Source organism: Balaenoptera borealis (genome assembly GCF_965194805.1).
Source record: "Balaenoptera borealis genome assembly, chromosome: 5".
NCBI lineage: Eukaryota > Metazoa > Chordata > Mammalia > Artiodactyla > Balaenopteridae > Balaenoptera > Balaenoptera borealis.
Genome location: NC_138862.1, coordinates 113764827 through 113784307, shown reverse-complemented (window position 1 = coordinate 113784307; position 19481 = coordinate 113764827). Strand labels below are relative to the sequence as shown.

The 19481-nt window shown below is 40.4% G+C and overlaps 1 protein-coding gene across 9 annotated transcripts in view; it reads left to right on the top strand.

Annotated features, from left to right (window-relative positions):
- The window catches only part of LOC309629926 (uncharacterized protein), a 136715-nt gene that overhangs the window by 100546 nt on the left and 16688 nt on the right, over nt 1–19481 (top strand). For 3 of the 9 annotated variants that reach the window (XM_082394538.1, XM_082394537.1, XM_082394534.1), the window contains exon 6: nt 16786–16847. The exons of 2 other annotated variants lie outside the window; for them this stretch is intronic. In XM_082394538.1, the coding sequence (XP_082250664.1) occupies nt 16786–16847 (62 nt within the window). Of the gene's footprint in view, nt 1–16785; nt 17769–18221; nt 18518–19481 lie in introns of those variants that run through there. 4 more of the 9 variants (XM_082394533.1, XM_082394532.1, XM_082394530.1 and 1 more) reach the window with 4 other exon arrangements.

Below are 19481 nucleotides of genomic sequence, written 5' to 3'. Positions count from 1 at the left end.
ATCTGAGGGGATAATGAAATGCTTACCATGATTATGTGTTTCACTTATTTAGCAAATATTTACTAAGCACCTACTCTGTATTACTCTGTATTATATTAGATGTTAGAAAAACAGTGAGTAACACAATAGATACGATTCCTGCCCTCATGAAGTTCCCAGTTAAATGAAATATGGTTCATTTACATGTATTATATTTATACCCACTTTTTTCTAATAGGCCTACATAATTTTATGGAGTTGAATTATCCCCAGAATAAGCATAATGATTGAGAAAAATCAATGGGGTTATGTAGCTAGGAAGAAATGTTGTGTAGCCTTACCAGTTATAATAAGAAAAATAGCATTAATTCTATTCCAACAATTCCTTGAGACCTCTGTGTGTTAAAGATCAAGCTTTAGAAACACAGCTCATAAACCCCAAGAGTTCCCCAAAGTTAGTCCCAAAAGTTTCCCAATAGACAGTGGTTCCTAACACTGTTCTCAAAGTCCTCAACTCCAAACACAAGGAATGGCTAGCCAGTGAACACAGGTCACTGCCTGGTTTATAAAAGACTGAGAGTTGTAGCCATATGTATAATACCCATCATATATACAGAACAAAATTACATGGTCTCTAAATGTAAAGGGACTCATGAAGAAAAAACGATATGAATAGAGAATAAAAAATAAGTATTTTGAGGAAACAACTGAACTTTATTCAATATTTTTTATATTGCACATTATACCAGTTCTGTTCCCAACAGGTTCCCACTTTCTCAATTATACCATTATAATGGTCACATTCCATTTTACACAGTCTTGATAATCTCTTGGGAAATTAAATTTTTGTTTTATGATCATAGTGTCTCAGGTTTCAGAGAGAATTCTTTTAAGTTAGCTAGTATAAATTCTCACTGTACCTACCTAACATTAAAAATAGTTTAAGATACATTCCTTCTTTGTTCCAGGCACTAGGATAGAGGTTGGGAATACAGACCTGAAAAGAATATAGTCCCTATCTTTGAAAGATCCATGGCCAAATGAGGAGGAGACAGACATACCTAGATCCAAGTAATGAAAGCAATAAGGTGTCATAATGCATAATACAGCATGAGGGACAGGGGGATGATGTGCTTATTCTCTGAGAAACCACGAAAGGTTTGTCATTTGAGCTGAGTCCTGAAGCGTTATGGGGGTCCATCAAACAGACAAGGAGGTAGGGGAGTGACTATAGAAAGGACATCACACGGTAGCTTGGTTTGGCAAAAGAGACAAGACACTGAAAAAGCTATTTGGAAAATCTGTATTTGAGCTGGAAGTGAAGCACCTTGTCAACTGGCAGGCTTTTCTATTAGATGATTGGCCAGCAAGCCACCTGCTTTATTTTGAGATCTCTGATTGTCATAATTAGTAGATTCTTCTCTTGAGTATATGTAATTTTCCCCAGGGAGGAATACTCCAGTCTCATGTGTAGTAGAGGTTAGGCTGGTATATTGTTGGATGTCAAATTATATGATCCAAGCAGGTGAAAGCAGTCCTTATTAATTGTACTTATTATTCCCCCTTTTATGCATGGTAACTACTACCCCCGCCTCTGCCCCCTTTTCTCAAGCCTTTTCACTTTTATAGTGGATAGGCTTACTTCTCCTTGACTTTTCTGCTTTATTCTATCACAAACTTAGGTTTCACTTTCTGTAGACTTCTAGATCAGTAACTATGTGTGTATCGCATTTTTAGCTTCAAAATATAGGGTTCCTCTCATCGACTGCCATATATACTCAGATTTATGCATTTTAAAATCCTTTATTGTGATTTCTGAGTCAAGAAATATATGGAAATAAACAGCTATCTTCAGTCTGCCATTTACATTTGGAAGGCCTGGTTCCATTTCCAAGTGCTAATAAACTGCGCTTTTGGTAACTACTTTTGATCTTGCACACAATCAAAAGTTGCCTCTTCAGACTTCAGTGTAAATATTTATTTATTTATTTATTTATTTGTGGAACTGCATTTTTTTTTTCAACTACATTTGCCAGTCCCTCGGCTTCAGGAATAGTTCTCACTGTCATGGATCACTGTCATTGCTTCAGCAGTCTGAATCAGTCACTGTTTCTCTCAGTTCCTAGCATTTCATTCGTCTAGGCAAAGGGACATGAGTGTGTGGGGTGACATCAGCATCGTGGCAGCCTGAGATTCTCCCTTTGTCTCTCCCCTTCAATCTACAACTAGTAAAATAACCCTATTCAGCATAGGTTTCTCTGCCCAACACACCTGGATGCCAGAGAGATTCATACAGCTGTACAGCTGAAGGTGGGCAACTGGAACACAGAGAGGAGGTGGGGGAATGGTGGAAGTAGTGCCCATCATCCAGGCCCTGGTCATGGCGGCTGAGCCTGCAGCTCCAGAGAACCTGTGAGCAGCAGGGAAGGGGTAGCACACGACTCAAGCCTCCCAGCTAGAGCGGCATCAGTTGCCACAGGGAACCGGGCAGCAGCAGCAGCAGAAACTGTGACTCTGGTCCCTTCAGCCACAGCAGCACCCTTGACTCTGGTCTCCCTGCCCCTGGTGGCAATACCCACATACTCAACAACCCCACATGTAACAGAGGCACCCACCATGCTGGTGCCCCTGGTGGCAACGCCAGCAAGATCAGGGACACCAGAAGCAGAAAGCCACCAGCAACTCCAGGGGCACAAGCAGCAACAATGAGGGCACCAGCAATACCCACAGCAGAGGCCGTGGAGGGTGGAGAGTGGAGAGTGCAGATTCTCAAATATAGCCAGAGGCAGCATTAGGTGAAAGAAAACAAAAATGTGTGCTACAGCGCCACCTACTGAAAAACAAGAAAAAGACCTCTAGTTACCAAAAAGTCGCATTGTTAGAAGAGAGGGAGAAGGGAACAGAGAGTTTACTTAATGAAATAATAGCTTAGAGCTTCCCAAATCTGGGGAAGGAACTGGATATACAAGTTCTCGAAGCTAAGAGAAAACCTAATGATCTCAATACAAAAGGACCTTCTCCAAGACACATTATATTAAAACTATCAATGATAAAGAAAGAATTTTAAAGGCAGCTAGGGGGTGGGGGAGAAGACACTTACCTACAAAGGAACCCCCATTTGGTTATCAGTACATTTCTCAGCAGAAACTGTACAGACTAGGAGAGAATGGAATGACATACCAAAACATCGAAAGATAAAAACCCTCAGCCAAGGGTACTCTATCCAGCAAAGCTACCCTTTAGATATAAGAGAGAAGTAAAGGCTTTCCCAGGTAAACAAAAGCTGAGGGAGATCATCATCCCTAGACCTGCCTTATAAGAAATTTTAAGAGGAGCTCTTCTACCTGAAACAAAAGGCAAAAGTACACAAAACTTTTAATGAGGTGATAAATAGAAAGAAACAATCAGAAAATTGCAACTCTATATCAGAATAGATTGTTAAACACTTAATTATAGCATAAAGGTTAATGAGAACACAGCAATAAAAATAACTATAGCTACTTCAATTTCTTAACAAACTCACAACATAAAAAAGGATAATTTGAGATTAAAAAAAAAAACTTAAAAAGGAAAGAGGAAAAGGACAAAACTCATGTAGGCCAATGAAGATAGGATACTATCAGAAGGAAAAGGACTATTTTATCTATGAGACATCTTATACAAAATTCATGGCAATCACAAAACAAATCTAGAGCAGAGACACAAAACATAAAGAAAAGAGAAACTGAGAAAAACATAATGGAAAACCACTAAACTAAAATGGCAGACTGAAACATAAGGAAAAAGAAACCAAGAAGATAAAGAGCAACCAGAAAACAAAAGATAAAATAGCAATACCAAGTCTTCATTTATATAATCGCCCTTAATGTAAATAGACTGAATTCAGCAATCAAAAGCCACAGATTGGTTGGATGGATTAAAAAATAAGACACAAATATATGCTGCCTCCAGGAGATTCATCTCAGCTGTAAAGACAAACAGAGGTTCAAAGTGAAGGGCTGGAAGATGATAATTCAGGCAAATGGCAGTCAAAAAAAACTGGGTGTAGTCATACCTATAATAGACTTCAAGCCAAAAAAAGGTGACAAGAGACAAAGATGGGGCTTCCCTGGTGGTGCAGTGGTTGAGAGTCTGCCTGTCGATGCAGGGGACACGTGTTCGAGCCCTGGTCTGGGAAGATCCCACATGCCGCAGAGCAACTAAGCCCCTGTGCCACAACTACTGAGCCTGCGCGTCTGGAGCCTGTGCTCCGCAACAAGAGAGGCCGCGATAGTGAGAGGCCCGTGCACCGCGATGAAGAGTGGCCCCCGCTTGCCACAACTGGAGAAAGCCCTCGTACAGAAACGAAGAACCAACACAGTCAAAAATAAATAAATAAATAAATTAATTAATTAATTAAAAAAAAAAAGAGACAAAGATGGACATTCTATCATAATAAAGGGGACAATCCATCAAGAAGACATAGTTAGCTACCACAATGTCGGCGCCCAGTCCACAGCGAGGGCGACAAGAAGTTAGTTTCCTTAGGACAAAGGAGGCGCCCTTGCACCTGCAGGACAACTTGTTGCCCCATCCGTAGGGAGGAATAAGCTTCCTGTTACGGCTGCAACTGCTAAGAAGCCGGCCCTGCTGTGGTTTCTCCCAGACGTTTTTCTAGATAACGAGTCTGTTCCAGAGTGTTTCTGAGTGAAGTCCTAGATGCAGATGGCTGTGGATGTATAGCAGTGAAGGTCAATGAAGTTTAAAAGATGAAGGAACTGAGAAGCTCAGTGGCTGCACGCTGCATACGAAAGCAGGAAGAAAGAAGTTGAATCTGAACTGCTCTATGCTCAGAAAAAAAATCAGGAAAAAATTTTTTTCTGGAACCACTGCCCCCCGCCCAGCCCTCTCAGCCCCTGCAGACTTCCCTCATGTTTCACTGGCCAGAACTGAGTCACATGCCAACCTCAACATTAATCACAGTCAAAGAGCATGCAGGATCTTAGTTCCCCAACCAGGGATCGAACCTGTGCCCTCTGCATTGGGAGTGCAGAGTCTTAACCATTGGACCACCAGGGTAGTTCCAAGAGCTCGGATTTTATTATGAAGTATTAATTATTGAAGTTTTTGAAACGGGGTATCCCTTATGTATTTCAAGAAGATAACTCTCATCAGCATGATGTCTGGGTTGGTGGCGTAAGACCCATTAAGAAGGTGATTGCAGTGGTCCACGTGAGAGATAATGGGGCATGAACCTGGGCAGTAGCAATGGGCTGAAAAGAAAGGGCCACTTAAAAGAGTTATTGGAGAAGTAGAATCAGCAAACCTTGCCGATCAACTGTACATGGAACGTACATGGGGTTGCTGAAGATGCCTTCGATGTTTCCTTTGTGGCTAATTAGGAGAATGGTAGTGTTGTTAATTAATGAAGAAAACCAGAATATATTGTATATAGATCATATATTACTCCCTGCTCAAACCCTTCACGGCTGCCCATTATTCTCAGAATAAAATCTGTCCCTTCTAGCTCACTACACTCTAGCCACAGTGATCTTTTGGCTTTTTCTTAACTACTCCAATCACACTCAGGGCTATTGCATTGGCTGTCCTCTTTCTTCTTGGAATGCTTTTCTCTCAGACCTTCTGATGGCTTCTTCTATCCTTTCATTCAGGCTTCTGCTCAAATACTATTTAATTTAATGGGCCTGTCTGTATTATAATGTTCTACAAAGAATCATGATGTTGGCTGTCCTTTATCATGTTAGGACCTTTTTATTTCTCATTTGCTAAAAACTTTGTCAGGAACATGTTTTTAATTTTACCAAAAATATTTTCTCTATTTATTGAGAAGGTTTTCTCATTTTAAAATTTCCTATGGGGGTGATGTCAGCAACATGGCTGAAGAAGACATCCCGCATTGTATCTCCCCTCTCCAACATCAACAATTCTGCACCTATCCATGGACAAAAGTCCCTTTGTGGGAACTGTGGGATCCAGCACCATACGCCAAGGGAACTGAGACTCCTCTCAGTTCAGTTACCTTTGTTTCCTCATATGCAAAAAGAAGTTGATAGTGTCTGCTGCACGGGGCTTCTGTGAAATTCTAATGTGCAAACATGTAAAGCACTTGGCTCAGGATCTAGTCATTCACACAAGAAATTAGTTGAGAAAGGATCCAGTAAGAGTGTTTACGGCCTCAGATATCTGTTCATACCCAAGCACAGAGCATGGGAAATATACAAAGTGCATCTGAAACAGGAGCTAACAAAATTGATAAGTAACAATGCGTTCCCTTGAATATTAGTGGGATTATATTTGTCATGGGAATGTGGTACTTACAGGGTTGTTTGCTGAATCCAAGCCCTATTTCCTCCTGGGGAAAGTACAATACCCTTCTCAATAAAGCCCCTGTACTTGGCAAAAGCTAATCCCACCCCCATCTCCAGGGGTGAGCCCCGATTAGTTTAAGCCCATCAGCATGTATCATCTACCAGCCAAAACTGATTGCCTACAGATGGGTGTGTGACCCAGCCGGTCACTGAGACACAAGAAAATGTGTATTGGGACCTTTGAAGAAAGACCATCTTTGCTTTTACCAGAAATCCACAGAGGAATTCTATCTTACTGCTAGGTATGAATATGGCCACTAGAAGCAGTTGAAAGCCATTTGTAATGCTTTAGGATAACGAAGCAGTCAAATCACAAGTTACCTTGCTGAGCTGCAAGATCAAGCTTTATCTAGGGCTTACACTGATTCTTGATTTTATTTTATATGAATCAATAAATCATTTTTATTTCTTAACCTAGTTTGAGTTACGTTTTCTGTTAGTTGACACCCAAAGCATCTTAACTAATACAAGGATGGATTAGAATTGCCTCTTCAAAAGAAACAGAGGCAAATAAGTATTGTTTACCAAGAGGAAATGTATCTGTGTGTGCAGAAATCCATAAATCCACGATTGTATGCATGAAGAAGCACACAAAGAGGCAGCTCTTGTTGGTAAGGACAAAGCGGGGCAGAACAGAAGTGCTATGTTGTAAGTAAGCTATATGTTACCCAGTCAGAGGAAGAAAATGAAGCTTCATTTCAAACACATCACTAGTTTCATTCAGCCAACTGCTGAATATTTCTGTAGATGGAGAATCCCAGCTGAGCTTAAAATGACATCCAGACTGCCGGCTACGTGAGACAGATGACTTCACGGAGCGTACTGTCACGGCTCTATTTGGATTGAATGGACGAAGGGCTGTAAGGAGGAGTTCTAAAGGAATAGAAGAGGGCTTTTGTAATATCAATCAAGGAGAGGAGAGGAAACTGATTTTTTTAAGCAATGAAGTACCGAAGCGATATGTTGAAGTTACATTTTGAAAAATTACTGTTTTGGTAGTGCTCTGCTTTATCTGAATTACATCATCACATAGATCAGAGGCAACAAATGTTCTATTCTAATGACCAAACGTAGCTGTGGAATAGGTGGGCACCATGTGAATAGGAAAGGTGTGCTGGGCACCCTTCAAGATCGCGGGATGAAGCGGAGGCATCCAGGGTTGCAGCTGAGTCAACATTCAGCAGCCAGGATGAGGCTAATTTTGGGACCAGTTTGGACCCAAGCTGTCCTACCGAAATGCCAAGGAACACAACCAATGGAGATGTTAGCCTATATACTTTGATGCAGGATTTTTTTAAAAAGGTGAATTGCTTTTCAAAAGATGCAAGAGTAAGATTACGGAATTGGGGTTTCTCTCCTTCATAAATCTGTCTTTAGTGTTGGGTTAAGAGGACTGAGTTCATGTACGTGAATAATTTAGAACAAAGCTGGCCCAGGGTAAGCACTCTAAGTGTGAGCTATTAATATTCTTATTGTAGCACATAACATGCTGAATGCCAGAGAAGGAAGTCCTCTGGGCCACAGGTCTGGGCATGTTATTGGGCTCAAGGCTGCATGAGTTCTCCAGATTCCTCCCTTGAAAATGGCTACTCATTCTCAAGGCCAGACCACTTCCTCCAAAGCCATTATAGTCCACAGGCAGAGATTGAGTACAGATAGATGGAGGGCCACGTCAGGAGGCAGCAGAAGGTCACTTCCTTTCAAATTCATGAAAGATACCGTCCACATGCCGTTCCAAGGCCCAAGAGCTTAGGCCTCTCGGTCTTGCATGCTGGAAGCACCCGGCAGGTGCAATGCATTGTGTCATCTGGGATTTCTGGAGGAGGCTGTATGGTAGAGAGGTCATGAGCTCTGTGTGTGGAATCAGCTCAGACCCCAGATGTCCAGCTGGAGTATGAGTATCAGTCGGTATCACTTCAGTACCCTCTAAGCATTAAACCCCTCTTGTCCACTGCAGACTCCCACGACAGTTGCCATGGTGAGGGGTCTCCCTGAGAACCTGGAAGGGAGACAGGGAGGTGGCTGACTCACCCTGGCCCAGTTGTGTGGACGGGGAAGGAGAGATAAAACCAAATGCTGCAAGCTAGGAGAAGGGCCGGACAAAAGAAAGCAGCACAGAATGGGAATGAATGGGCGAGGGGAGGGGAGATGGAGGGTGGTGTTCAGGAACTTTTACAGAAGCATTCCAGAAGGATGGCTTTCTCAGGGAACTTTATGATTCAAGTGACCCTAATAAGGCATTTATTTTTGTCATTGGCAACACACTTGCATTTCAGACAACTTGTCATGCTGGTAGAATCTAGAAAAAAAGGAAGTGTGTACATTATTACACACTGAATAGGCAGTCAGGACGCCTTACTTAGGCTGCGGAGAAGCCAGTAGGTTTAGGGTCATATATAAGGAGTGAGAACTCCCCACCCTCACCCCTTCTGCATCACCTCCCTGTAATGAGGGTACTTGGAGGCAAATCTTGATTACAGTGGTGGCCTGGTAGAGGTTGATAGAAGCCAGCAAACCTCTATTCTTATTTGATTCAGATTCTATGCTAAAGCAGAAAAGAACCAGAAACCTCCATTTAAACAACTTGTCTATGGTGATGGCGCCCTTGGGATTGACATATACACACTACTATATACAAAATAGATGACTAATAAGGACCTACTGTATAGCACAGGGAACTCTACCCAATATTGTGTGACAACCTATATGGGAAAAGAATCAGAAAAAGAATGGAGATATACATATATATATATATATATATATATATATATATCTGATTCACTTTGCTGTACACCTGAAACTAACACAGCATTGTAAATCAACTATACTCCAATAAAAATTGAAAAAAAAATTCCAGGGCTCCCAGCTTGAACCGAGTCCCATCAAGGGAGGAATCTTGGGACCTGGTTTCTCTGAAGTACGCTCCAGTTAGGGAACAAAATATCCTATTATTCCCAAGGCAATTCCCTACCAAAGAGGTTGTAGGACTTTCTAGGGGCTTTACAACCAGAGCTGAAAGACAATGGAGCTAAGAGAATAGATAGATTTCCCAGACATCACAATAATAACCTCCCCTTCACTCCCATTTTTTGGCATTTGGATAGAAACCTCTGCTGCTTTTCTCTGTTTTGGTTACAAAATAGCTACCTCCCTTCATGTAGAACTAGGTTGGAAAAAAAAACAACAACTCAGAGGGGGTTTTCCTTCTGGTTACTGTAAGCCTTTGGCATAATACCTTAAGATAGAAAAACAGGGACTTTGCATGTAGGATCAGCATCTACAGACCAGCCATCAGGCCTTACTAAAGAATGTGGGTGGGGGCTTCCCTGGTGGCGCAGTGGTTGAGAATCTGCCTGCCAATGCACAGGACACGGGTTCGAGCCCTGGTCTGGGAAGATCCCACATGCCGCAGAGCAACTAGGCCCGTGAGCCACAACTACTGAGCCTGTGCATCTGGAGCCTGTGCTCTGCAACAAGAAAGGCCGCGATATTGAGAGGCCCGCACACCGCGATGAAGAGTGGCCCCCGCTCGCCACAACTAGAGAAAGCCCTCGCACAGAAACGAAGACTCAACACAGCCAAAACTTAAAAAATATATATATATTAAAAAATTAATTACTTCAAAAAAAAAGAATGTGGGTGTTGTAGAAAGTCACAATATAGAGAACCCAGTGTTTGGTGGTGGACTGGGTTTCTGAAGTGTGACTGGAGGTTAGCACTGTTTGGGTGAAGACAGTATACCCCACCCCGGATGCTGTCACCAACACACAGAGACAAGAAGGGCACGCAGGTCTTCAGGGTGGGCCCCAGTGAGTCCTGCCGGACCCAGGCAGAATTAGGAGATGCAGCTCTGGGTACATGGGAAAGGGGTTAACAAAACTAAGGGGAGGAGGTAGGGTGAAGAAAGAGAAAGAAATCTTGAGGGAGAGATTCCAGGAGGGATGCTCCCTGATGACCTGAAAGTGAAGAATACTCCATAAGAGATGTGCGAAGAGTCCAGGACACCAGCCCTGTGCCCAGGACAAGCTGAATAGAATAAAGAAGCCAGTCACACTATTATATATAAAATAGATAACCAGCAAGGACCTACTGTATAGCCCAGGGAACTATACTCAATATTTGTAATAACCTATAAGGGAAAAGAATCTGAAAAGAATATATATATGTATGTGTAACTGAATCATTTTGCTGTACACCTGAAACTAACACAACACTGTGAATCAACTACACTCTAATTTAAAAAAAGAGGTGAAAAAATGCCAGTCTGAATTCTTTGCCCCCAGGAGAACTCTGCATGAGTTATTATATCCCTTGATCCTTAAGTAACACACTAGGAGAACATTCTCTAGGGTTTTATATGTGAGAGCATGACTTGCTAATGATAAGACCCGTTTGTTATCATTCCATTTTAGTGGAAGTTATGCATAACATAGGTATTGCTCCTTTCTAGTTAGTCCATGACCATTAAGGTGCTGGGCTAAACAGAGTGAGCACTGAGGGGTAAGGAAAATTTCAGGAGGAGATTCTCAAGTTTGTAGTACTTAAACTCTGACATGCTAACCTCACAAAATCCCAGATTTCCAAATGCCTTATTCCTATAAATTTCCATCATCCCAGATACAAGAGGAGAGGCAATAAAGGATACTTATAGAAATCATTTAACATCTTCAGATATAGGAAAGAGGACAATAAAATTTGATGTCCAAGCACGCTCCCTGCTATCTCAGCTGGCACAATGACCCTTGAAAATTAATCATGTAAGCGAGGTCAAGACAGACATGTATGTTCTCTGTGTGGAGATCTAAGCTACAAGATCTAGTGTGACTTTGAGAGCCTCCTTCTCCAAAAGTAGTGTAGTAATAAAGTAGACTCAAGTAAGCCCAAGGCAGAAGGTCACTGTAAAATATTTCTCATGCTTTGGAAGTGGCTGGTGACCGTGTCAAGCAGTTTATGGACTAATTGAAACTACAGCAGTAAAACAAAGCCCCACAGCTTAGGAGAAGCTATCGTAAACCTAACATATGTTAGAAACCTAAGATAAAGCAGTAATTTTTCAGAAACAGTTAAAACTCATATAGTCCTTACGTTGTGCCAGGAACTAGTCTAACATTTTACATTTGCAGTATTAATATGTTTAATCCTCACAATGCCCCTATATGGTAGACATTTCTATTACCCCCATCTCATAGATGAGGAAACTGAGGCACAGGAAGCTTAGGACTTGCCCAGGGACACAGAGCTAGTTAGTGACAAAGTAAGGATTTAAATCCACAAAGCCTAGAACTACGCTAAACTGCCTTATCTACCCAGCATGATGCAGAGAAAAGCACAAATGTGAATAGCTACTAGATGTGTGTAGTAGTATTGCTTATAAGACAACCAATGAGATGACCTGGAGGAAGATTACATCAACATAAAACTGTCATTGCTAGAAAAACACAAACTAAAGAGATCATCATAGAAAATTTATGGAACCCAAGAATATGCCTGGTAACTTGGAAGGGTCTGAAAAACACTGCTCAGGTTCATGAGGCAATGCATGGAGGAGATGTTTGGTGGACACCCCACCTTTTGTCTCTCTCCCACAAATTCCACACCTTACAGTGAAGTCAAATCATATGTGATCATACCACTTCCCTCCTTATAAATCATCACTGGCTCCCTAGTACTTACTACAGAATAAAATTTTAATTCCTTGGCATGACTCACAGGGTGCTTCCTAATCTGGCCTCCATTAACTTACAGGCCATACCTTGGCCATACCTTCAACATTCTTCCCTTGCATCACAGATCTCCAGCCACAATGAACGTCTGGCCTGGTCTCAAAACACACCATGCTTTTTCACTTCCCCAAAATGAGATCTGAAGACCATCAGCACTAGAATCAGTTGAGGGCCTTTGTAGAAACGTTGACTCCAGGGTTCTACTGAAATCTAATGCTTCGGCATTTGGCCGAGGAATCTGTATTTTAACAAATTCTCCATGCAATTTATTTTTCACGTACAGTACAATTTGAGGGCCACATCTCATTCCTTATGAGGAGTCCCTCTTCCCCTCTGTCCCTCCACATTTCAAATATTATCTCCTTAAGAAACATCTTTTTAACCCTCTCCTTCCCCAGATACAACTGACCCTTTGCCCTTCCTGTGCAGCCACTTTACCCTTTCATACCTCTATCCTGCCCCTGTGGTACCTAGCTTTTATTTTTGTGATCTATACTGGGATTTCTTTGGGGACCTTAATTCATTTGCCAACAAGTTTGTATGGAACGCTGGAGGTCCACTGATGGAGGGAGTGGCCTGGAGACCATGGAGCTTGGAGTCTGGTGGGGCACAGGAAAGCACAGTCACAGGGACGTGGGCCAAGTGCTCTGAAAGGCAGAAGGCGGGGTGTGTGGAAGCTTCAGGGGCACTTAGACGGGGGATGCAGGCCAGGAAGCTTCTCAAGGAACTGATGCTTAAGCTGATACTTGCAAAAGGAACGAGTTACCCAAGGGAAGAGGTGAGAGTATGCCAGCTGAAGGAAAAACGCCCCAAGGCCCTGGGGTGTGTGTGTGTGTGTGTGTGTGTGTGTGTGTGTGTGTGTGTGTGTAAGTTAGAGAAAGAGAAATTCAGTGTATCCTCCATGATAACCAGTTGTATGTATCTATCTGGGTTTTTTTCTTAGTCTTCCTTCTTCACAATTAGTTTAAAGCCATATTAAACAGATTTGCCTGTTTTGGAGAATAGATTCTTCCTAGACCCTGTCAAATGGACTCTTGAGCCTTAAACCTAATAGTCTGTGTCTTAATATCTCTTTCTCTTTCTCTCCCACCCACCCCTGTGTGAGTGTGTGTGTGCGCGTGTGTGTGTGCATGTGTGTTATCATGAGTGAGTGAATGAATGAATAGATCCATACATATATAATTAATTAAAGTATAATGATATAGTTGATATAATACAACAAAGCACAGTATTCTTGAAGAGTGTGATCTTTAATAATCCTAGTTTTAAATTCCAGCTTTGTCAGTTTCAGCTAAATGACTTATGACAGTCTATATAACCTTTCTGAATATCTTTATTTATATAATGGATATAGTAATATTTATCTCATAAGACTGTTGTCACAACTAGATAACAAACAGAAAGTATCTAACATGATGCCTGGTATATAATAGGCTTTTTAAAACGGGTAATAGTTACTAAGGATCTGACTTTCAAATCCCACCCCATAATTAAATCTCTGTGGCCTTGGGCAAAAAGCTGATTTGGTCTCCTTTGGTCTCCCCTATAGGCTCCCCCATGCAGTGAATGAACGCACACAGGAAACACTGTACAAAGGATTGTTACTGTAATTATTATTATTACTTCCTATTACAAATATATTTTTGTCTGGCACTTCTGCCTCGTAAGTACACTGTCTATGTTTGAGATGTTAGCATTCTCAAAGAAATTAGATGATTTATCAGCTGTAAAACATCTTTATTTATTCTAGACTATAGCTAAACCATTATTTTAAAAACCACATCCAATTACAGATGACTGCCACTAGGTGGCTCCAGACCATTTCTATTATTTACCAAGTATTAAGTCACCTTTCCGAAATTTGTTTTTCAAGAAATACCATGAGAACAACTGTGTTTTTGTTTGTTTTACAAAGAAATATAACACTATAAAACAAACTCATCATTATTTTCTGTTTTTCTCCCTGTGTCCTTGCTAAAGGTAGGCATAATTTTAATCGAGGAATATATCAATATATACATTACATATAAGAATATATATTCAGACGATTTCATAATGGTTGATATTCATTCAATCATATCATTTTGCTGTATTGTTATTGCTGTCCGAAATTACATTTTTATTCCTTGTTCATTTAAGTTTGCATACTATCTAGAATTTTTTATAAACAATGCCAAAAATCTAGTTATTAGAGAATACCAGAAGAAAGGACTGATTTTTTGTTAAGTTTTCATTTAGAAGATTGACTTCAGGACACTTCAGTTTTTGAGTTTTACTTTCAAAATAAATAAAATTTATGGGGCTTTCAATGATGCTTTTTGTGGCATTTGCTTTTATAGTTCAAGATCCTAAGGGTTCCAGATAAATTGATTTAAGAATTAATGTGGAAAGATACAGGTGCAGCTGAATCATCAATGCATTCGCTCTTAGTCCTGCCTCGGTGCTGCCTTTGTTTACCCTGGAGTTTTTTCAGTTTGAAATGCTACAACCATTGATTGTGAGAAAAGATGCTTGTTTTCTCATCGATCTCCCCGGAAAGCAGGATTGAGACTCTGACACTGCTGTTAAATCTTTCTCCCAGGCTTACGGCTGAGAGTTTATTTTTAGCATTTTGTTTCTCCTAGAAATTGGAGTGCTGCTGCTTCTCTCTTCCTGGAAAAACTGCGGGCTTATACTTCCTTAGCTTACCTCCAGCATGGCCTCCTAGATCAACTGTGAAAAGGTTTCTTTCTGGCTCCCAATTTTCATTTCTTAAGAGACTTATGTTTTAGGTGCAAATTTTGTAATACACGGTACTCGTACATGAGCAGAGCCTCTTCTGAGTAGTAGTCAGAACACAACACAGACGCAGACACACACATCCACGTGCACACGTGTGTAAGCACCTTGTATTTGGAATGTTTATTTCATACCTATGGAATATGCCATCTTATTTACATCTGGATTTGAACTTGGGGTTCATGCAGGACCTCTGGTGAAGGCCCATAAACCAGGTTACCACAGTTCTACCTTCTTCTCTGTTACTTGTCAGCTTTCTTCATTCATACATTCTGACTGGACTCCATGTGTTTGAGCTTGTGACCCCTGCCTTAGGTGTTCTGAAGCAGGGCAGGAAGGGCAAGTGCATCTAGAGGAAGAAGGAGGTGTGAGTTTGTCTTGTACCTGGATAACTAATTCATAGCAGGGGACTAACTTGGCTGTAACAGCATTAAACAGGATGTTAGAATCTCATAGTCAGAAGCATAAATGAGATAAAGGATTCTTCCACCTGTATACTTCTGTGACTCACTCATTTTTTTAAATTGAAGTATAGCTGCTTTACAATACTATATAAGTTATAGGTGTACAGTATAGTGATTCACAATTTTTAAGGTTATACTCCATTTATAGTTATTATAAAATATTGGCTATATTCCCCATATTGGACAATATATCCTTGTAGCTTATTTTATACCTAATAGTCTGTACCTCTAAACCTCCTACCCCTATACTGTCCCTCCTCCCTTCCCTCTCCCTACCAGTAACTGCTAGTTTATTCTCTATATCTGTAGTCTGCTTCTTTTTTGTTATATTCACTAGTTTGTTGTATTTTTTAGGTTCCATATATAAATGATATCATAAAGCAAAGGAAATAAAATAAAAAATAACTAATGGGACCTAAACTTAAAAGCTTTTGCACAGCAAAGTAAACCATCGACAAAATGAAAAAACCTACTGAACAGAAAAAAATATTTGCAAATGATATGGCCAATAAGGAATTAATAACCAACATATATAAACAGCTCATACAACTCAACATCAAAAAACAAACAAAAAAAACCAAACAACCTGATTTTAAAAATCTACATCAGCAAATCTACAAACAATAAATGCTGGAGAGGGTGTGGAGAAAAGGAAACCCTCTTGCACTGTTGGTGGGAATGTAAATTGATACAGCCACTACGGAGAACAGTACGGAGCTTCCTTAAAAAACTAAAAATAGAACTACCATATGACCCAGCAATCCCACTCTTGGGCATATACCCTGAGAAAGCCATAATTCAAAAAGACACATGCACCCCAATGTTCATTGCAGCTCTATTTACAATAGCCAGGTCATGGAAGCAACCTAAGTGTCCATCGACAGATGAATGGATAAAGAAGATGTGGCACATATATATAATGGAATATTACTCAGCCATAAAAAGAAACTAAATTGAGTTATTTGTAGTGAGGTGGATGGACCTAGAGCCTGTCATATAGAGTGAAGTAAGTCAGAAAGAGAAAGACAAATATCGTATATTAATGTATATATGTGGAATCTAGAAAAATGGTACAGATGAACCTATTTGCAGGGCAGGAATAGAAAGGCAGACATAGAGAACGGACGTGTGGACACAGGGGGAGGAAGGGGAGGGTGGGATGAATTGGGAGATTAGGTTTGACATAAATACACTACTATGAGTAAAATAGATAGCTAGTGGGAACTTGCTGCATGGCACAGGGAGCTCAGCTTGGTGCTCTGTGATGACCTAGATGGGTAGGATGGGACGGGAGGGAGGGAGGTCCAAGAGGGAGGGGATATATGTATATATATAGCTGATTCACTTTACTGTACAGCAGAAACACAATATTGTAAAGCAATTATACCCCATTAAAAAAAGAAAAAACCTGTATGATAAAACGAAAAAAAAAAAAAATGGGCAGAAGAACTAAATAGACATTTTTCCAAACAGGAAATGCAGATATCCAACAGGCACATGAAAAGATGCTCAGCATGGCTAATCATCAGGGAAACGTAAGTCTCACTCATTTTTCACAGAACTTAGAACAGAAAAATGCACGTGTAGTATGGGAAACCTATGCAATAATGAACATGCAACAGTTAAATATTAGACCCTAACTAGGGGTTTCTCTGTAGTATAACTCAGTAAGCAACAGGGAGTACAATGTTTCTGCAGTGGAGGTGTTACTCAGGGTACAGCAAATCCAGAAGTTGTTCTGCCCAAATCCAGAACAGGATGAGACATTCTCAGTGAAGAACCAACCAGAGTTCTGGAATACTGCACTAACACAGAGACATCATTTCAGGAGAATAAGTAGCTAGGGTGAGCATTTTGTTAATAATGCTGGGAGCAGAAAGAACTTCATTAAGCTTTGTGTAATTCTGAGCACAGGTAGCTGTAGCCATCGACAGACATTACTTAGAGCCTAATTCTGAGTAATTGCCGATGAAGAGAGAATTCTCTATAACTAGTGATTAAGTCAATGACATAAAAAAGCAGCCTAGTGGGGATGAGTTGAGTATATAAATCCAGAACAAAGAACAAATGAGAGGGTAGAATATATAGTTTGATCAAGTTAGACATTTCTCTTCTGTTCATGAAAGGGAGCTTGTGTATAATTAAAATATATGTTTAAAACACACTTAAGGGCTTCCCTGGTGGCGCAGTGGTTGAGAATCTGCCTGCTAATGCAGGGGACACGGGTTCGAGCCCTGGTCCGGGAAGATCCCACATGCCGCGGAGCAACTAGGCCCGTGAGCCACAACTACTGAGCCTGTGCTCCGCAACAAGAGAGGCCGCGATAGTGAAGAGGCCCGTGCACCACGATGAAGAGTGGCCCCCGCTTGCCGCAACTAGAGGAAGCCCTCGCACAGAAACGAAGACCCAACACAGCCAAAAATAAACACAAATAAATAAATAAATAAATAAATAAAAGATTACTATAAAAAAAAAAAACCAAAAAAACACACACTTAAGTTAATTAACCAAAAAGAGCCCTGATGTTCAGAACTCTCAACTAGGTTCTTATTCTAAGTCATTATCAAATATCTCCCAGATGCTTCAATGGAAGAAAACTACACTTGTTATGGGTTTTTCTTGTCACCTGACTTATACCTGGTTATAGGTGGCTTATAACCCAGAGATACTAAAAATTGCAGGACAAAGTTGGCATGGACTAGAGTGAAACAATGCAGGCACAAAATTTAAGGTGACATTCACTCTCAGGTCATACAGGTACAGGGTCAGCACCCATCTCAAATTTTGCATCCTAGGTGCCTCTTACGTGTCACTTTAGTCCTAGTTCAAGCTTTGGGTGCTCTCCCCATATTCACCTTTTTCATAAAGTTCAAGTGGGGCATATTTGGTGTCATTACCACTATTTTCAGGAGAAAGCTTGGCCGGAAGAACTGGATTCTTCACCTGCGTCATTGCCAACGTGTCTCCTTCCACCACCGGCTGTTCTGTGAGACAGATAGGCAATGTCAGCTGTCTTATTCCACCCACCCCAGCAGCTGCCTGGACCTGCTCCAGGCAGTACACAACAGGTGTGTGTGTGTGTGTGTGTGTGTGTGTGTGTGTGTGTGTATTAGAGAAATGCCTTCGAGACTTGTCATGACCTAAGCTGTTCTTTAGACATTTTTCTGTAAATCTCTTTATAATGTATCCTTATTGGATGATGTAACGCATATATTTTTCAAAGCAATTAAAAATGTCTATCAGCTATTTGATGCTGATGCAATCTGATATCCCACTCTTGAAAAAAAATTTTAAGACCTAAAAAGATTATTTTACTAAAGTATGTACTTTTTGAGCTGAAAGAAAACCTAGAAAGCTTCTTCTTACCCCTTTAATTTTAGATGCTTTTAAAAGTTGTATTTGATTGCAGAAAAAAATTTTACTTTTTTATATAAGTATTATGAGAAATTTTCAAATGTCCTTAACAATTCAATTAAACGTAAATATGTGAGAGTCTACAATGTACCAGGACAAATGAAATTATAGTTAAGGGATATAATACACATGTTTTTTGAGGGTCACAGTATAGGGAAGAAAATGACAATTCTAAAACCGAATGTGACTTGATTATACAGAAGATACTGAGAAGTTATTGAGTCAATACCAGTTACATCAGAAAAACTGTCCAAGCAAAAGACACTTTGACCTTATAGAGAATCGAAATTACTCTGACTGACTCTATCACCTGAAACAGGATAATGTGAGCACAGGGAAATAAAGCAAAGATTTTTATCTGGGATAATTATGAATCTATTATCTAGCAGTATTTTCAATTGGATTCTTTCAAGTACACAAAAGCAATAAAGTTAGAAGGGTAATATATATTTTCTACACTAAACGAGTTTCAAGAAGGAGTGAGTATCTCTTTTCAAGACCTAGATATTATCTCATAGCATTAGTAATTCAACATCCTATGATCAACCTGACAATATAAAATATATCATAAGAGAGTAGCTAGTGGTAAATGGCTTGGGTTTCACTCAGTTGAAAGTAATGAATAGAATATACTTTATCTTTTTAGGAAACTTTTGCAGATAAGCAAACCATCCTTCTCTCAGAAGCCATGTAAAATCAGTGTTTTTGAGTTACATTCTATATATTCTCACATTGTTACATACTAACTGACATAA